This window comes from Hylaeus volcanicus, chromosome 8 (assembly GCF_026283585.1).
Source record: "Hylaeus volcanicus isolate JK05 chromosome 8, UHH_iyHylVolc1.0_haploid, whole genome shotgun sequence".
Lineage (NCBI taxonomy): Eukaryota > Metazoa > Arthropoda > Insecta > Hymenoptera > Colletidae > Hylaeus > Hylaeus volcanicus.
Genome location: NC_071983.1, coordinates 5,410,093 through 5,430,780, shown reverse-complemented (window position 1 = coordinate 5,430,780; position 20,688 = coordinate 5,410,093). Strand labels below are relative to the sequence as shown.

The 20,688-nt window shown below is 44.0% G+C and overlaps 1 protein-coding gene across 3 annotated transcripts in view; it reads left to right on the top strand.

Moving 5' to 3' along the window:
- LOC128881425 (early estrogen-induced gene 1 protein) overlaps positions 1-20,688 on the top strand; it is a 46,652-nt gene that overhangs the window by 1,966 nt on the left and 23,998 nt on the right. For all 3 annotated transcript variants that reach the window (XM_054132451.1, XM_054132453.1, XM_054132452.1), the window contains exon 2: positions 1,562-2,285. In XM_054132451.1, coding sequence (XP_053988426.1) covers positions 2,140-2,285 — 146 coding nt within the window. In that variant the 5' untranslated portion in view covers positions 1,562-2,139. The remainder of the gene's footprint in view (positions 1-1,561; positions 2,286-20,688) is intronic.

Sequence of the window (20,688 nt, the reverse complement as noted above, 5' to 3'; positions counted from 1 at the left end):
TTGCCAATCTAACTACACTTTTAAGGAGTGAAAAATTGTTCACGTTTTCCAGCGCGCTCAAGGTTGTTCGTTTTGTTTGCGCTTTGGCCTAATTTCGGTGGATAACGTTGAATTTCGTCCCGGTAAACAGTGTACTCTAGTTCTGCGCACATCGAATATTGAAAATCGCGGAGGTCGGGAAACGGCGAAATTTTATTCGAACAAGTGATAGAGATTATCGTTGTCTATCCTTTTCAGGTATCCTTTTGAATTTTTTTTCTCAAGAGTTATTGCACACGTGTCTATTAATATTTTGAAAGTGTCGATGGTTCGATGTTACAATCGAGCCTCGAAATTTTGCAGAATTTTTCTTTTCGTGTATTCGCAAGATATTTAGGGGGCGCGTAGGATAGATTTAAAAAATCATTGAAACGAGGCCACCCTATTATGCGCCAACTGCGTGCACATGATGTGCATGGCGCGTAGTAGGCGCGTGCATTCTGTGTTAGCGACGGGACGATTCATGAAAGAGTGGTCGAGGGCTGTTAATAATTCGTTCACCGAGTGCAACGAGCTCCTAGAGCCACCGTGCTCGCGCCGATGACTATGGTCACCTACTTTACGCTTCGAAACACAACACCAGGAAGAGCGCATTCATTTTCGTCCCGCTCACATTTCCAACCGCAATTAGCGTTTCCAAAACAATTGACGTTTGCCCCGCGTCGGCTCCCGTCCGTCGCGTCGCATCCCTAACGCAAGTCTCGGGGTCGTGTTTCACGGAAACGTATGAAAAACACCGCACTCTCATCGGTACGAGACTGGTTTTCCTTCGATCGAGATAATCGTCGATTGCCAACTCTTTGGATGTAGAATCAAAGTTTCGTCGGTTACCAAAGAAACTGTGGAAAGAAACTCTTCTCGATGCGAACTCGATACCACCATCTGTTGGAAAGGCTTGCCAGATGCGACTAGAAACAGTATATGACGCTTTTTATACGTTTCCCATGAAAGTTTCCAGACCCGTGGGCCTCGTGGACTATATTGCGGATAGCAGAGAGTAAAATTGAACCGACAGAAGTATCCAATTTTTTTTTTATGAAACGTTCCGTTGTAGTTTATTCGTCTACACTTCTTTCAAAATCGTCAAAATTCGGTTCGATTCCTTGCAGATTGATATTTCGTTTTCATATTTGAAAACTCGTATCGAGTTTTCGGTAAGTTTCGACCCTTGAATGGTCCAAGTTTCAAATTCGGTATCGGAGTTTTCAATCGAATTGTAATTGGTTTGTTTTTAATATTTGGCTGTATGTATGTCACCGTTATATAATGTTGTTTTTGAACAAAAGTTAAAAAAAAAAGTTCGAATAATAAATACATCGATATCTTTTTAAATTTAATTTGGAAAATCAAGCTTCCAAGGGTTAAGTAAGAAAACTCGTCGCAAAAATTTTCTAGAAAAACACGACGGTCACATCGATGCAATCTCGTTCTTCGCGCCGTCGCTTAAATACATAAACACGCGTTACGCGGAAAGGTCGGTCGCCGCCAGTTTTTGTTGTTGAAACGCCTCTTTAATTTGCAGCTCTCGGACGGCGAGGATGGCGTGCAAAAGTAATTGCTGTTTTTGATCGTCGGGGACAGAGAGAGGATCGCGGAAGGCGCACACGTCCGTGCTGCGAGAGACGAACGATGTCGGCGAAGCTTCGAGCGAGATCTGCTCTGCGGGCTTCAAGCGTTCAACTTCGCGGCACGAGAAGAACGATCGTCTCGTAAGACAGAGATACGAAGGAAGTCGTCTTAAAATCGTTGCTGGAGAAACCAAGATATAGAAACAAATTAAGAAACCTGGGGAAGTCTTAGCACTTGCCTTGCGAAGAAGTATTTTGATAAAATAGTGGACGATTCGCTGCAAGAGTTCGACGATCGAATCGGACGCGATCGTTGGGAATCGTATCGTCGTCGATAATCGCACTCGACGGCTGATCTTCGTTGTTCGACGCGTGCTTGTCGCGCTCTACGTGCCCGAGGAGCTCGAGGATTCGCGATCAAAGCTGGAGCTGAACCGTGGAATCGCGAGTCCTTTTATTCCTGCGTCGAAGTTAGCTTAGTGCACCGAGCGTGTGAAACGCGATCAAAGTGAAGTGTCCCGGTCTCGGTGAGATGGCCTTCATGATGAAGAAGAAGAAGTACAAATTCTCGGTGGAGGTGGACCTGGAGGAGCTCACCGCGGTGGCGTTCGTCAACGCGGTGCTGTTCGCCAAGCTGCGACTCCTCGACGGCGGATCCTTCGTGGACCAGTCGACGAGGTAAACGATAAATTCAATCAAGTTTCCGTCTTTTGGACGAACTAATAATATTTTATACAAAGGGATACTATTAAGGATGATATTAAGGGGGCACTCTTTTTATTTTCTTGTGGGTAAAGTATTTGAGATACAATTTTGAAATTTCCTACGTTTGTACATGTATGGACAAAATTCTCTAAAATTTTCAATCGTCCAGTTCATTTTGTTTACACGTTAAGTTAACTTCAAGACTATCGAGACAATTTACAGGATTTTCTTGTGTATCCTCTTGAACAACGAGCCACGATAACAGAAAGTGTACGATTAAATACAATAATACAGATTACAAGTCTGTACCAAATAAATCACGATAGTGATAAGAACGAGCAACGAGGTTTCGCTGTTAATAAAAACGACGGACGCGAGAGAGTTTATTTAGCTCGGTGAATTTTTTTTTTTTTCTTTTTAATTCGCAATAACGGCGATGGCGTGTTTATACGGGTGTACGGCTCGTTAATGTTACCTTTTTAACCGTGCCAACGCTTTGATGGATACAGAACGCTCGTTTTCGTGAGAACGAAAGTTTCCCCGAGCATTCCACAATGGTTCTTTACATTTCTGCAATTAATTCGTTTAATTTTTAGAAAGTTGGTTTCTTTATCCGCTTGGGGCGCTCGAGCGTCCTTGCGCGGAAACATTTTCTTTGCGCCAATTTTTCTTGTTCCCCGCAACAAGTTGTTTTCCTCTGCGTTTAACGCGCGACGACGATCAGAATTACTAACCGTTCTCGACGATTAAATAGTTAACGTAACGCGAACGAGAATCGGTAGCATGTAAATTCGCGTACGGATCAATCACTTTCAGACGAGCCAAGGGCACAAAGGTGTCGATAAATTTCTAACAGGCGTACCTGTAGATACGCTTTGGCACCTGGTCAGGTGCTGCAAAGCAACAGTTGGCTAATCGTTCGATTGTTCGATGACACGCTGTTTTTTCCACGTGTACTGCGCAGAACAATGCCATCCGTTTCTGATCATTTTATACGCAGAGCCGTTCGAACAATCGATCTATTTACCCGCGGGCATACAATTTCGATTTAAAGGAAAAACACGATCTACTTGGAATCGGAAAATACTGGCGAAGAAGAGAAATTTTACTTTTTAAAAAGAGACGCACAAAATATTAGATCAGTATTAATTTATCATGATAAATATGCTCCTCTATATCTAAATATAATTATATTATATGTTACATGATTATATAAATTATATTTAGATAATAGATATTAAATGACATATATTCATATAATTTAATCACTACAATAGATCACACGGTTCTAGAATCGCCCCAAAACCGTACGATCCCCCTTAGCACATTTTGCTCCAACTGCAAATAGTTGAATCTATCCAACATAAATTTAATCACAAATATTTTTTTTTTTTTTATTCCATCGTGTATAATATCGTTCACACAGAAGTCAAAAGTGTAATCGACGATTCGAACGCGGTAATTTCGTTCTATCTCTCGTCCATCGTCGGTCGATATCCGGCGACGATGTTTCACGAGGTTCGAGGACTCCGTATCTGTGTACACGCATATATTAACATCGAACCGCTGTTACGTGGATCGTGCTTCCTTCAACGAGCGTAATATAACGTGCCCGCACGTGTACGAGTTGCACGCGACGTAAATTCCGACCGCGGATCGTAAACCATTTCGATTGTGGCGGGTTCGAGCGGACGTGTCTCGGTTAAAGTAGATAGCGTTTTACTTTTTATTTATTCATTTCCACCGGATAGCCCTGGAGAACTATACCATTGTACTCTATACCGCAATCAATAATACATACGCGAGAGTTCACTGACTCGATAAAAGTGTCTCGAGCGTTCTAGTCGCTAGTCACTCTTCAAAACCGTAATAAGATTCCTAACGACTCTATGTAGGCACCGTTGTGTCGAGGAATTTGGGTTTCCACGTTTCCGATATACTTCTGTGATCTTCGTAGAGAATTATTATTTATAGAATTATCGACGCTAACACGGAGAGCACGAGGCTTTAATCTTTCATACTAAGAAATTTTAGCTTTCTGTTTACCAAAACGTAGTATTGTAGGCGTAGAAATACGGTTAGGGTTCGATTTCTTGCGGATGAATATATGGATGATATATCTCGCTCAAATTAATTCGATTTAACGTTCGAAAACCCGTATTGAATTTTCCAATGAATTTGAAGAAATAGTTCGTTAGAATAGCAGGAATTTCCCCATTTCAAGTTCGAAGTTTCCTCTCGGATAACAACGTTACTCGTCTCAGCTTCACTGTTGGCAGACGGCAAACGTTTCCGCGTGTTCCTTAGGCGTCAAGAATCATTAATGACTGTACCAGCGAAAATTAGCACAGTCTATATTCGAGGAGACGTCGCGAGAAACCAAGGGGGTGAAGTTTCCCTCAACTCCGGTTCTCGAACTTTGGACCGTTTCGGTTTATCAGTAATCCCTTGGCACGGAATTAAATCCACGCGAAACGATGGTTCCGCGGAAAGAAGGAAATCGACGAGGAAAATGAGTCACGTTCGCGGTATATTGTTCTCTCGTAAAAGTGTTCGGTACCGTCATCCTCGTCATCTTCATCGTTTGTAGGGAGATACCCGGAAGCCTTCTGGACCTCTGCCAGAACAAATGGGCACGGAGAGCCAGCAGCTCCGTTCATTTTATTATTTCGCCAAACTTGATGATTTATCGCGCCTTGAGTTGTATAACAATGTTTAAACCCTTGTTGTCCTATGGAGAACGTGTCAACTGTAACCGTAAACTGATAGAAATCAAGGGATATGGGTTGTTTGCTACGTAGATACCGTGTTCTCTAAGTGTCGTCTCTCATCGAAACGTTACCAAGCGAAACTAAACAATTTACCATACCGTAAGTTGTAAAACTATCGTTAGATTCCTCTTGCGACATTCGGTCGAATCATTCCTGCCGCGAATGAAAAACCAGGGTTAAAGTTGTTCCTTACTTTCGGAGTATCTCGTAATAAGATGGTCGACGGTTTCAAGTTTTATTGGATCCACGGTCAGAAAGTCTCTGCGACTTTGATTGGTCGTACGAAATTTTTATCTCGGCGAGAATTTGACCCGATCTCTGGCCCCTGAAACGTATCACGAGAGTTTCCCTCGTCGACCTTTGGGAGAGGGCTTTCGATGGCGGGTTGAAAACTGAGCAACTGGGTTACAGGGAAACAAGGTCGGGATATTGGAGTCGCGAGAGGACAATCGGATCACGGTGATTGCCTCGGTGTATTAAAATGGAAGAACATGGTAGAAAGAAACGAGAATGGGCCTATGGAGTATTACGCAACGTCTCTTTTTTCGCGAATCGAACGACCCGAAACTCTTGTTTTCGTTTACCAGCGCCTCCGTTCTATGTAATCGTTGTTTCGTAAGCCGAGGCAGACGGTTCGTGTCCGAACGAACAATTACCACCCCATTCTGCGCGTTGGATAATGGACGAAATAACGGTCGTTATTATTATTTATTATGTAATCTCGGCGGACTAAATACTCATTCTGGTTTCGTTATATAAAATCCTATATTAATTAGCAGAGTGCGGATTTGATGAATTTGTTACGAACAACGGTGCAGAATATATTCTACGTTATATATAAAATCCGATTCTAACCGCTATTCTTTAAAATTCAATTCATTTGCGACCGATTTAGTAAATCGTGTTCTAATGGGCTGGTAACGGCAGGTCCGTTCCTACGACTATGAATGGTTTTCTACACCGTTTCACGCTCGTGAAAACGTTGCACGCGTAAAGTCATCCGGGAGAAACACGATTCGTTTGGATCTATGTCAGCGAGAACGATATAAGTTTCTACGAGATTTCTCTTGACGCACGTGCCCTTGTTGAGTTCACGGTGGCTCTGGCCAGAGATTTTTGTCGATACTCACCGAACGCACGGTTTTATGTAAAAATAAAACGAAGAGTGTACCACGGGATACACGACACAATTGTACACCAAGTGTGAAGAGGCTGTGGCAGTTTCGAAAAGTACTAACGCGAGGGGATTTCGTCGCCGAGCGTAACAACGCTTGGTTCTCCCCTGGTTCTCGTCGAATTTGCATACCAATCTGGCTTGGTAATCTTCAGGCACGCTGACGGGTTCTCGTGACGACACGCGCTGTATTTCGAGTCCCTTATTCGACGTTTCACCGATTCCGCGTAAGGTCATGGTTCAAGGCGGAACAGTTGCCAGGAAACCGACGCTCTGACGTTAAATCGAACCGCTTATCTGGAGATGCGATCGGAGTTGGGCTGGACGAAGCTCCCTCGGAGAATAAATCGGACCCCTTGTTCGCCTTTTAATTCATTTATCGCGCTGTATTTCCCTGGACGATGATCTCGCGGTTGCCTCGATAAACCAGTTTCATAATCGCGCGCGCGTAATTAAAAGCCCCTATAACGAGCACCGGTGAACGAGTACTTCCATTTAGAACACAAAGCAACGCTTCGATCTAGGATTTTCGGTCGCGCGGAATAAGCCCGGCGACGCGACGAGAAAGAAGAAAGTTCTCCTAAACGCAGGGGGTACTGGGAAAGCAGGGAAACGTGGATTTTTTTGGCGAAAGGAGCACGCGGTTCGTTGAACGAGCACGCGCAGGAAGCGTCGAATTAGAAATCGACCGCGTCTCCGGTCATTTTCTCGATTTGTCGTCGATTGTTCCGATCGGGATGATACGAGCACGGTTGAAAGTTTCCGTCGACGCGAAGAAAAGCGACAGTGGGAAGCATCGTCGAGAGAGAAACGCGATTCTCTTGGCAGCGATGCTTAGAAAGTACCTAGATTCTCGTCCTGATTCACGGAGCCGCGAAAATCGCGATGCCGGAGAGGGCAAGTGTTCCTAGTCGATGATATACTGGATGAATTGTAATGAAATTCTAGTCATTCAAATAGATGCAATCTCGAAGAAGAACCTACAGGTTCCCGAAGTGACTACTTAATACTATTTACAACCGTTAGACTCGGAGGGGTTAGAGTTCTAATTAAGAAATCAATTTCGAAATAAACACCTGAATATCCAGTCGAACGAACATCACGAATAAATAGTTAGTTCCAGCGATCGGCAGTGGAATGAATCTGGGGAACGTGTGAACCGTGAGCCGGTGAAGTGAAGAAGAGGGTGGCTGATAGAGAGAAGGCGAGAAGAAGAGGGCGAACGATAATGGACAATGTCCTGTCGTCCGGTGTTCCGGGCATGTGGAAGCGAGTGGCCAATGTGGAGGACCTGACACCGCTTCAATGTGCCGTGATGAGGAAACACCCGATTACAACGCTCCAAGCTCCGTGCTACGGAATATTTCTGCGTGTATCCACGGGAACGATTACGTCGATACACTCTGGTCGCCATTGGATCGTATAACCGTGCACATATTTGCTGCCAGAAGGGGTAGAGCACGCGTTTAGGGTCGGGAAGACATCGAGGGATCCTGCGTGCTTACCAGAAGCTTTTACACCCTGATTTTTATCGACTCGAGGGGTCGAGGGGTCGCGTTACAGTGTCTTCGGACCTGATACGTTCGTTTAACCCTCTGTGGGCCAAATCGGGTCCAAGAACTATCCAAGAACTGTTCAAGAAGAGGAACTATCGACTTGTTGTCTATAAAAATTGACTTTTCCCTTTCGTCGATCGTTGTCAAACGCCGTCTGAAATTTGATCGCCGCGGCGATAAAAGGTCAGGAATAGTTACGAAATTCCGGAGCGACGTAACGGGCCGTGAAACCAGTTCTAAAGTCCGGGAAAAATGGTACGAACGGCCGAGAGAAACACGGGCAGGGTGGGCCAGCTTGTTAACGTCCTCGTTCTTTTTCGCGACACGAAGTCCGCCCGCGTGCTACTGACACCGCGGAGCTGTTAGGGAGGCTCCGTGAAAAGGACACGGGTGAATTAAAGTAAACAAAATATTACCTGTCCGGATTAAATGGAAAAATATTCGAGAAAATACCGGAGAGGTTGGCAAACGCAGAGGACGAATATTTTCCAGGCCCTCTACGAGCCCTAGTTATCAAATTTGTATGATCAGAGATAGGCAAATATTATTTAAATACAAAGATTCGAAAGTAGAAACGTAACAGGCTAAAAAGTAAGAAATTCACGCGACAATTTAAATGCAATTTTAATCGTGGCGTTTCGCGAGGTTCAGAAAGCAGATCAAACTGATTGGATTACATTTAGCTAATCGTCGAAGACGAACACCTGATGCGGGGAAGAATTTCGCAATTCAATCAGGGGGCTCGTGGGAATTATATAACGAAACGAATAAAGCTATCTTCCGTGCATGTCCACGCGACGGTGCGCTGCGTAGAATCGATTACAATGCGGCTACGGTACATCCAGGATGAAATGCATAAGAATTGGCCAGCTCCGTTCCTCCGAGTTCGTTAAAACCGAATTACCGAGCCGGCCAGTGAAATTTTGCCGGGTACACGCGCTGCGAGTGAAGCTTGCCAGAGATGGACCAAAGTCTTATTTGCATAGATACAAATTTCGAGTAATTAAAAAAAAGAACCACGTTCCTTGTATATCCAGCCTCCACTTAATTCGCGCTTCAATTTCGTCGTTATTCTGTCTCAAGTCGTAACTATGAGTTAGGCTCGTTATGGCACGTTTTGTTGAATGGGTTAATTCCTTGCGGATAAATAATTTATTCGATTTATCTTTTGTAGGTTAATTAGATTTCATGTTTGACAAGGCAAAATGCCAGGAAAATTGTTACATTCCTGAAACATACCAATTTATGGAACAATTGTAGGGTTGGGTTGTCGTTTCATTTATTTATTTATTTTGATGAACGCCAGAAAAGTCTAGGTCTAGGTTGGGTCACTGAGTATTTCAGGCGTGACTTCACCGAATACAACAAGGGTGTACCGTCATATATTTATCATGTATGCACTCATTTCTAATAGACAGGGAAATATCCATTAATGAACGGGTTAGATCTGGTTTAGGTCACTGAATATTTCAGATCTACCTTCATCAGAATAAAACAACGTTGTACCTTCGTTTATTTACTTCGATGGCTAGGTGAAACCTCCATGAATGAATACGTTAGGTCTGGGTTAACCCTTTGCCGACAAGAGCCGACTCTCGGTCACCAAACTGACTTTTATTTCATAAACGAATACTCTTCCTTCTCTTGCACCCTCTCCCCCTAATTTCTGCGTCACTATACAGAAGTCCATCCTCGGCTCGTGTAATGCGCGCGAGGCTCGCGGCCTGGGGCATTAATCATAATGATCGCGACGATCAACACCGGCAGCTATCGTCGACAATGTCCTCTCAGGAAATCACGTGTCCGGCGCGCTGAGCGAGCGTAAAAGTCGTCGGAGACGAATCGGAGCCGTTCGGCGGTGCGTGGGTGGTCCCCGTTCGATCGTTTGAAATTCCGCGAGGCTTGCGGCTGCGCGAGCTTTTCCTCCCTCGTGCGCTCTTCATTCAGCTTTTGCCGTCGGGGTTTCTATCGGGCGATAGCGGGGAAAAAAGGCATCAGCGGGGGATACGGTTAGCCCACATTTCTCGCCCGTTTCACGAACCGACGCGAGAGATTCCAAGCGAGTACGGAACCGTTGTGCGCGTTTCTGTGCGGCCGGCTGGCCGAATTGGCAGCATACTTTATCAGTGGACCTCGATCGATCCGCGTTCGCCCTCAAGACTGGAGAAGAACTGTGCTCCCTCCCCCTTCTGGAACCGGCTCGATCTTTTTTCGATCCTCTTTGGCGAGTTTCGCCGCGCTTTAAACTCGATCATCGCGCGGGTATTCGAGAAGTTGAGAGAACTCGCGAGGTCGAAAAACGGCACGTCTTCGTGAATTTTTGTTTACCGTCGGTTAATGTATTTCACAATCAGCGTTTCCCTATTCGAAAGATGCATGCTTGAAGATGCAACGCAATAATTTTCGTCGAAAAATGTAAAACATTCTTAGCGATATGAGCGATTTACTAAAGAGCCTCCGAAAACACGTGTTACCGCGAAGGGATGAAAGGAACCAAGATAACGTACCAGAAAAACCATGAACTATCCAAAGCTGGCCCCCAAAAAGAAACACCCTTCATCCTTCTATCACCATTTCCTCTTTCCCTCTACTCTTTCTCCTTTTGCCACGGTATTTCCTGAATTTTCCGCGAATCTTCTCAGGGTTATCTCAGGAATGAGGAACAGAGACGAGAGTTGCGCTCCGTTTGAAAAAGCTCCGAGGGGCTAGAGGATGCCTAGCGTTTCCCTCCCGGAAAAGGGAATGTATAACGTTCCAGGGATACTCGGCGCGCTCAAGAAAGTACAACTCGCGTGAAACTGAAATTTCCATCGAGTCCAGATTGACTCCGTGGAAAATTCCCACGGATTTGCCAGCTTTAGGCGCCGAACACTTATTCGATCGTTTATCATCGAGCGGTCCGAATCCTCGCAAATGCTCCGTAAACGTTAACGGAGGCGTCGAATGTACTCTAACGATTACGACATGACATCGAAAGTCTAGACGTCGAGGGTATCCAACAAGTAGGAGATAGAGGGTGCGTTACTAAAAGGGCAATGCGTTTGTTTTGTCTAGTTTCGTGATTTTTTGTGAGCAATGTACTCGACATAAACTTTCGAAATTTAGCAAAATTTAGTAAATATAATTTGCTACAACTATAACATTTTAAAGACCTCGAACAAGACTATTAACCAAAAGGATGCATTTTATAACCCAGAAAAGAAGAGTACTTTCTGAGCACAATCTACCTTTCGAGTCAATCATTCGAATTTTGTACGCTTCCAAGAGAGAACAAGACTTACGATTCATACATCAGGACACTTCAGGCTCTCCTTTCATTTGTCTTCCCGACTATCAGTTCTTCGTCGCGATTCATGTTTCGTTGGCTGCGCGTAAATACTCAGGCGCGAGGTGCTCCGAGGCAGAACTTGTTACTCCACTTTTTCCTCATCGACTCTCTTTCACGTTCCCTTTTCACCGTGTCTTATTTTCTCTGTCGCGGAGGCCCCCTCGGCTTTTCTATCCGTTTTTCTGTGGCTCGCGGCCCTGGAAATTCGCCGTCAGCCCCGGAGGAAGCCGTCGGTCGTTTTCTTCGGCGCTCTCGGGCCTCGTCAGTCGCCCGGAATACGCTCGAGCCCAGGAAACCCTCGTTTCGCCTTTGAAAGTCGTAACTTCGTAATACGGAAGTAGACCAGACGTTAATTTCACGGCATTTATTCCATTGCTTCGATACGCGTACCGTTGGCTCGAAAAGAACTCGTTTAACGCGTTGGCTGCCAGACTAAACGTCGTGAAAATGTCTGCAAACTTAAAATTTTGTCCGGAGGTTATTGAAGATCGAATAATTTAACATTTCTCGTAGTATTTAATTTGTTCTAGATTTCTATCTAGATTTATTCTCGTTATCATCCTATCTTTGGAATTAATTTTTATAGTTCCTCGATGAAGAGAACAAATATTAGATGTTCTTCGTGACTTTTTTTTTTTACGTACAATCTATTGTCTGATGTAAAGGGTGATTGGCAACAGGTGTTCGAAACTTTAAGTATGACCCAAGATAAGGCACTTTGCCATCTAATTATCCCTTCAAGCTTCAGACAACTGAATACTCCGTCTATCGGACTGTAAGTCTGTTAACTTTGGTTTCTGTCAAAATTGCAATCAACTTCGGTTGTTATGAACTAGAGAATTTGCAGTAGTACCCGCTGTCGTTATTCCAGCATGAGAAGTTATACCAGAAACTGGAGAGTTAGTTCGATGCGTCAGGGTCGTGGGCGCGACTCGTTACAGTGCAATGCCAAATAATTGCAGGGTCAGAGGGATTTTCAGTGTCGATCGTAGCCGACCTTGGCCGTTTCGCCTCTGCTCCCGGACATTCGCGAGCTCAGTCCACGCGCCGCGGAAATCGTCCTTGGAGAACTAGAAATTCCTCTCGACGATTGATTATCCCCTGATAAACGCACCATCCAAGACCAAAGGACACCTTCCTTACTCGAAACGCTAGTTTAACGCTGTATCCACCCGTTTATTTAGGAAGAATACCGCAGAGAGGTAAGGAGGAAATTAATTTATCGCGAAGTGTGTTCACAAGGATGTCCACGCGAGCAAAAAAGCCATTTTACAACGAGTATCCTTTATAACAACGTGTCACATCAGGGCCCAATGCCAAGCCACCATTTGGACCAGCATCGATTGCTTGACCTTGACCGATACTTCCACCTTCGGGTAGCCTTCGACGCTCTCGCGAATCGACGCGATACAAATTTGCTTTGGAATCTTCATATATCGGGTAAAAAAAATCGCGAAGCTGAGGTTTCGCTCGAAAACTTCCGATCAAGGAAAATTGTCTTGGTCAACCTGCTTGAACCTTGCTTTTGCTATGCTCAAGCCTCGTAAACTTGTTTTTCATTATATTCGATTGAAAAAACTACTTAAAGTACTTTTTGGAATTAACAAGCATACAATATTCAAGCGAGGCAGCATATTCGTACGTTAAAATCGATTTATAGATGAAGCAAACAATATCCATATTTGAATCAACAAAATAATACTTCAAGGACCTCCCTTGATTCCCCGGTATTCCCTATACAGGAACATACCCTTCCGAAATGGGCTCCAGATCGCGGCGAAATGATATCGCCAACAATGTTTTCATTTTTCGGATTGACAGTGGCCGGTATTCTGTTTCAGTTTCAATTTCCTGTCCGCGAGACTGTAAATATCGCGTACGGGATATCTCTACATATACCGTCGAATATAACGTTTCTGTCGCGGGTGGTTTCCAACGAGTTGTCCCGTTTTCGTCGCTCGATGACTCGTCTTGAAATCTCTTTGAGAGGCACGGCCACCCGCGGTACTAGACATTGTTTAGCCGACAGTCGAGAAACTTATTGATTAGCCCGACGCGTACGCATACACCACCCACACTAGACGTGCACACAGGGGAAACTTGATTTCAAGAGTTCGTGTTGGAGAGCCGCGCACATGCCCCCTTTTCCTTCCTTCCTTCCGTTTAACTCTCGCGTATCCCTCTCCACGTGGCGGTGCGTGCCCGCCCAGACGGTAGATAACGAGTTTCCTCCCACGAAAAGAGTTTTCAATAACGATCTCTGCACTACGGGAAAGTTGGTCCTCCCGGTGACTCTGGAAGCAAGCACGGAGATGGGAAAAATTCTTATCTGGATAAAAATTCCCGATAAGGAACGCGAGATCAGCTTCGGTCGCTTTAAAGAGGATTTTTGTAGTCTGAAGGGAATCGTTACTCATTTTACAAATCGTGCACAGGCGATTCGTAGATAACTTTCGTTTTTTACCTTGGAACTTACTTCCAAATATATAATTGCATAATAAATCGTCAATTATGTCGGTAATAAATATAATCACCATCATTGATTATCGTTTGTCCCATTTAATAGGTATAATAAATGTGTATTATGCACGAACGAATGAAATTTTGATTTGTACTTAAAATGTGGTGCATTCATTTCTACTCGAAGGATCGCCAGCAAGGACAACACATTTTAGTGATGAATAGCATACGAACGTGAATAATACATGAACAAACGTAATTAGTAACCTGCAAGTATTCATGTATTTACGACAAGTCTAAGTACATGGATATATCAAATAAAATACGTGTCACAACATTTAGAAGACAAAACATACTCGCGATAAAACATGCACATAAATTTCGTTCGTCCATGCATTGTCCGCATTTATTACACTATCGATTGTTCGTGTGCGACGAAGCAACATTGTTACATATTCGAGGATGATCGGGTACTTACATAAATAATTTACGCACATTCGACACGTCGTTTGGACAAGCTCTCGTAATTATTTCGGCAAGTTAGCTTCCACGTAATCCTACACGGCGTTTACATCGATAAAAGCTATTATTACCGCCACACGTTGGATATTTTTATCTATCCCTGTGCCGTTTCGCGCCAGTCGCGTGCAATTTGTTCGCCGATACGGGCAAAAATTGCTTCCTTTGAGGGAGAGGGGAGAGGGACTGGATTAATTCCTCCGCGTTATTGAAATTCGCGAGTTCGCGTAGTCAGTTCGCCGCAAGAGCTCGGCCAACCCGATTTATGATATTGACCTTAATACATAATCTGCTCTGCAGGAAGTGCCTATCAACGTGAGGTTCGAGCGTCCTCCTGCAAACTAAATTCGAAATTTTTAATTAATTAATTAATTAATTTATTTATTTATTTATTTACTCCTTCTGCGAAACGGCTAACAAACACTGCGGCGATGATCGGGGAAAAGCAATTTTGGAAAATTCTCTTTCAGCGTAATACCTGAAATTACTCGGTCAGTAAAAAACGAACGGATAATGGGATTTCGTCCGATAACCGTCATTCGGCTAAGCAAGGAGACAATTCGAGATCGGAAACCCGCTGGACGCGAGTCGTTCGCCGGACATGGCGAGCAAATGCGCAGCGTTTCGAGGAGTTCCGTTTTCGGTTTGTTTCCCTGAAATAAACGAGAACGAGGAAGGAAGAGAGGTGCACTTCAGGGAATTGCGAGCTCTCCTGGCATCGTTTCGCTTTAACGGAATTGAAGCGCTTTCCGGGACGTTCTTCGAGGCGTTTACTCGCCCCGTGGACGTGTCTCGCATAGTTTGAAAGAAAAAGAAATATAATTCGTCGATGAGATCGCTAAGTTCTTTCCTGAATTCGACGAGAAAACGCCGCGAAAAACAGCACCGAATTCGGCCCGTTTTAATTCTTCGTTTATCGTTCGAATAAACTCGAGGAACGTCAATTACGCGGTGTGGCTTGAACCGCGACGCAGTTTCGATTGCTTCTCGTTGCGTTTCAGAGCGTGTTTCGTACGAACGGGATTCGCCTATGGAAATGCGACACGCGGGAAACCGGTATTTAAATGAAAACGAGAAGCTATTTTCGGTTCGCGTGTTTGCGAGGCTATTCTCATATATTGTATTCTTGTCCTTCCTTCCCCGGTGGGCATTCGCGAGGGAGCATCTGTGTTTAGAATCGTTTAACCGAACTGAGCTTAGTGAACTTTGAACCTTGGTATTTTTAGACGGAGGGAGGAAGACGGATTTCGCAATTTTTGGTATGCAGGGTCCATCGTTACGCTTTTCAAACACTTGATCGTTGCGAGACCTACGAGGATCCTCGAGGTTTGCAATAGATAAGCGATATTTTACATACGTCTACTTCAGACAAATTGAACGAGTACTTTCTGATCAACTGATCAACAAGTCTTCGCTTCTAGATACGTGTTACAACGTAGGCGGATCTAAACGACAATACTGTACATTTATAAACATTACAATTACCCATTATAACGATTACATCATAGACGTGTCGCATTAGTTTGAATATATGTTTCGAAAAATCGTGTTCATTCCATCGAAATCAAGAATTTCAATGCAATTCTAAGACCAATCGACCAATCTCAAACTGGTCCATCGTTAAGTGGAAGCTGCAACAACTAAAAACTCCAAAACATTTAGAAACATTGCTGCTGTTATATTTGTACTACCCGATATACATTACCACGCTACGTCACAGCGAAAGAAACAGTTGAATTACTTTAACTCGCCTTTTAAACGTTCGACGGGATCCTTTCGGGTCACAGCTGTGACGCGATTCGCAGAAAGTGTTTAATTAATTCCACCGCTCGATGACTGCGTCGGTGCATTCGGATTTCGTTTATATCGTGTGTTGCGTAACGCGTTACGTCCACCACCTCTGTGGACACGTAACGAAACGTATTCGAACAGGTTCTTTTCCCCTCGACACCTTTCGCTCGCTAGGTTAAAAGCGAGATCTGTGCTACTCTATCGGAGACCCATGGGAAACGAGCACGCGCGCGACACGTTTCAAACCTGTACACGCGATATTTGTCGTTCTTGTCGTGCAAACAAGCAGGGGACTAATAATTTATGCACAAATTAGTATTGGAAATTTGTTGCTCGAACAGCTGTGCTTACTGGTCGGCACGAGGAAACGTGTTAGAAGCTATTCGACCCTCTTTCAAATACAATTTGCTGGTGATATTTTAAAGACCTCGAGCAACGAGAATATAAAAAACAATCTGTAGAGTGATTGAAAAAAAAAAACCTAATGAAAAGCGCATAAATCGTTGAAAACATGCGCGCACACGTGTCAGCATTGCACCGCGCACGAAAATAGCGATACGGTGCATTTCGGGGCTCTGTCTTTACTCGGTCCCCTTTATTTCTCTCTGTTTCAACGATCCACCGTCGAAGCCGCGTTTTTGTTCGTTCTTTTCGCTCCTTTTTCGAGCCAACGCGCGACCCAATTCTCTCGATGGCTCGTTTCTCATCGTGATTTCTCCTTGGCGCATTTCCCTACTCGTCGCACACCCGTAACGGCTTCGATTTACTCCCATCTCGGTTGTTTATACTATTTCACAATAGACGATTCTATAATATCCGATAATAACATTTGTACACGCGTTATTTATTATCTAAGTTAAGCACGATTCAGTCCCAAAACGGAGTTTCCTATTATTTTATTCTCGTAATCGCGACATAGAAACGACAAAAGCAGACCAAAAACGCGTTTTAATTCAGAATATCCTCGTATCCCCATAAAAAAAAAATATAGTCTCACGTTCAGGTAGAATATGGTCACTATCAATCAAAACCTCACGAAGGCTGACTATAACGTCCTCCGCCAGATACGCGTCGTGGAAGGCCTTTTTTTTTCTCTCCACTGAATGCCAACATAGAGTGATAGTTTTCCAATAACGAGCCACGTTGTTCAGAAATACGCGTTTCCAGCTACCTCGTGCATGTGTAGGGCTGCGTAGAACAGACAACTTTTAAAAAAATACTTCCATCCGTGGCAATTGACTCCGAATCGAACCAATGGAAATCCCCCCTTCGCGCGTGTCACTCGCGATCACTGTTAATAGCACTGACACCATCAGATCTCACGTAGGTTGCACTCTAGTATCGCGGGCTGATGCACAGTTTGTTTACGGACTTGACACATCGTGTTGGAATTTTCTGCGAATAACCGCACTCTTCTGCGTCGCGGAACATCGTCGATCGAACGAATAATAAAAGACATCTCTGTCCAAACGTTTCTAAACCTTGTTGGGCCCGGCGTTCCCTTATGAAAAACAAAAAGAAACTGTTACATTTTTCTCTTATTTCTTCATCGGGAGACTATTAAGTTGATCCGTAACTACCCCCTGCAGGTAGCAATTTTCGATTTGCTTGCTAAATAGGAACGATTGACAATTATTGATTATGTGATCGATTTAAATTTATCGCGTAACGATATATTTGGGAATAGATTGTAACAAACGGAAATTATTTACGTATCAACCGAGTGGAGAAGGATCACGGCCCCATCTCTGGTATCTGCGAATCGTTAATGGTGAAATTCGCTTGCCAAGCTTCGGAACGATTAATTAACAAGCGGAGAGTGGATTGGCCGAGCTTCGCGGATGTTTAAACGATTCCTTTTCGACGGAATCGTGCGGATTCGGGGCGGATAAATTGGACGAATCGTGTATACGTAGCGACGACAATCAACTCTGATCGTTAAGGGACATTCTATTCGAACGAACGGGTCTCGCTCGATCGCCCTGCCTAACTCGGCTCATTAATTATGCGTATCGTGGTCAACGCCGGAGAGTTGGTTGAAATCATGGCTGAAATTGGACCGGTGCAACACCATTGCGCCACGGGGGTCTCCTTTAAACGCGTTGATCGACACTTGAAAGCACTTAAGGCAATTTACACAGCCTTGACGTAAATTCTTCTGGCGCTGACGATTCTCCCTGCGAATCTTTCGACCATTATTTAATAGTCTATGCTTGATATAAACACCAACTATCGGATCTACTAGATACCCTCTTATAAGAAAGCTTTGAACTAGCTGAGAGCCAATTTAAAGAATCCTGTGAAATTTAATATAAAAATTCCGTAATCAGCCGTTAAGTTCTGTAAGATTGAATAAACAAAATCCTGTAGAATTACCTCGCCGCCAATTTAAAAGGAGTAATACTCCAACGGTACGTTTCGACGTTTGACGTTGAAAAGACCGTCTGAAGTTTCCAGATTGACGTTAATTCGATCGTTGGTAGGTTAAACAAGCCAGAACTGCTTTCAATTGGGAGTCGAATGGCGGTGTATCGTTAGCCTGCTTGTATAACGTTTCCACGAGCGCGACCGTAACGCTAATTATAGAATTATAATCGCGTTGTGTCGGACCCAACATCTCTGTTTTTCCAGCTGCTCGATTGATTACCCTCGAATTAAACAAGCCTGCCAGAAAAATGCCAGTATAAATGTACGCGCGCGAAGAAGGAAATAGAAGGGCACAGGGTCCCTTCGATTTCCTAGTCTGACGCTACCGACCAAGTATTGAAAATTTCCACTTTTTAAAGGGGAAAATGAAACTAAAGAACTGCTGAGGAACGTCGATCAATCAGTGATTAACTGGTGGTCAGTGTCCAGTGGTCACTGTGGTCGTCCTCGGGCATCCTCGGTCCAGCCCTGGCCAGGAGCAAATATTGTTAATAATTCGTTTAACTCAGTCGATAGATATGAAAATATTGACAAATTTCTCACGTTAAATGTCTCGAATGAATACTTATTCTCCACCGATATAACTATCGAGTTCTAGCACTCTTTCGTCAGCGTGCAATTTAAAATTTGTTCCAACCGTTGAACGCTAAAAAATAGATGGTTACGCAACGATTGAGTCATACTTAGCGCGGAAATTGCAATTGAATCGGCAGATTTCTTTTCTCGTCATTCCCAATCGCTAATAATTTTCACCTTCGCAAGGTTGCATCGAATGACACCACGTCGACGTCGCGTTATTCGCAGCAGAGCCCGTTTTCATCGAATTTGTAAGAATGGCATCTTACAATTAATTTTGACGAGAAGTTAGGTCGACGCGATCGCTTTGGTAGTTTTAATTTTAAAGAAACGAAGCATTGGGTACAATCGCAGAACGTGCAATTTATCGTCGTCGCGAATTGTCGTTGTTTATTTTATTTTATGCTTTTAATTATCGGTCACGATTCTTCACGGATCACAGGATTTACTTGAAACAATGGTATAAGTAATTTACGTATCTAGACCTGGAAAAGACGAGCAAACAACTCTTAGACGCCGAATTATCGATCAAACTTCGAGGCGCACAAGTCATAAAAAATTGAATACCAAGTCTAGACTAGCGAAGGTGAACTTATTTATACTGTTTGTAAAGCTCCTACTGGCATACATTCATATAGTTCATTCGCAACTACACAATCACCTTGTATCTTCCTTTTTTAGTAGCATTTCGCTTTAATAGCATTCTCCACTTCTTCCATACTACATTTCCGCAAACAGAGAGACAAAATTTACCCGTAGGAAAAGTTTCGAACCGAACAGAGCTGATCTCTTACGTCTCTTACTTTTGGAGCAGACCGCGCATCACGAGTGGGACTTGCAGTTCAGACCGATTAAATTTTAATATTAACAGACTGCGACACGTTATGACCTATTCCCGACCTCTCGCAAAAGCGTACATCGACATAAAAGGAATAGAAGAAGCACTGCAAGGTATTACGACTTAATCGTGCACGCAGCAACGTCGCGGCAACACGTGGGACGTTTCGGTGTTGCGTGTTCGCGCGTGATCGATGCATATCACCTTGAAATTCATCGCGTTAGAGCACACGCGTTAAGTTGGTCATGAGGAGGTCCCTACGCGTTGAATCCTAAAGCGGATAAAGCAATGTTCGATTAACGAAACGCGAACAGGTCCTTTCAGCCTCGATTAGAATGTCACCAGGCGTTTATGGCATTGATCCCAAAGTCAGCGTCCGATTTGTATTGCTTTCGCATCGTCCAGCATCGTGACCCGTTGCCCAATCTTTTTTATGTATCTAACGCGACGAATTATCCCTTTAACGGTAGATATCACGGGAACATTTTTCATTTACTGCAATATGTTTAGCTTGTAACGAAACATTGAAGAAAGTATTCAGAAAAATGTCCGTACCCTTTCCATCGAACGTGTTTCGCGCCCGTTTCCTCTCGTGCCAAATGTGTGACTTTCTAATAAATTTCTAGCAGGAAACTCGCGGAGGGAGGGGCTCGGGCGGATCCTGATTAGCATTTTCTCGATCGATGCTTTCCTTCTGTTTCGATGCTCTTCCTGGGACTCCGTACGTTCGCCTAGCAATGTTACGTATTCATAATCGACGTTGCGTAAGCGGAGTAGTCCGAAGGAGGCAGAATTTTGCCTCGGAAGCATCGGCCGTGTCGAAATGGCTCTTCACCCGGAAGAAATGTCTTCGATCTGGACTCCTTCCAAGGTGCTATTTTTCTAATTTTTCCCGTTGCGTAAAAAATTGATCGTTCCCCAGTGGAAACAAACATT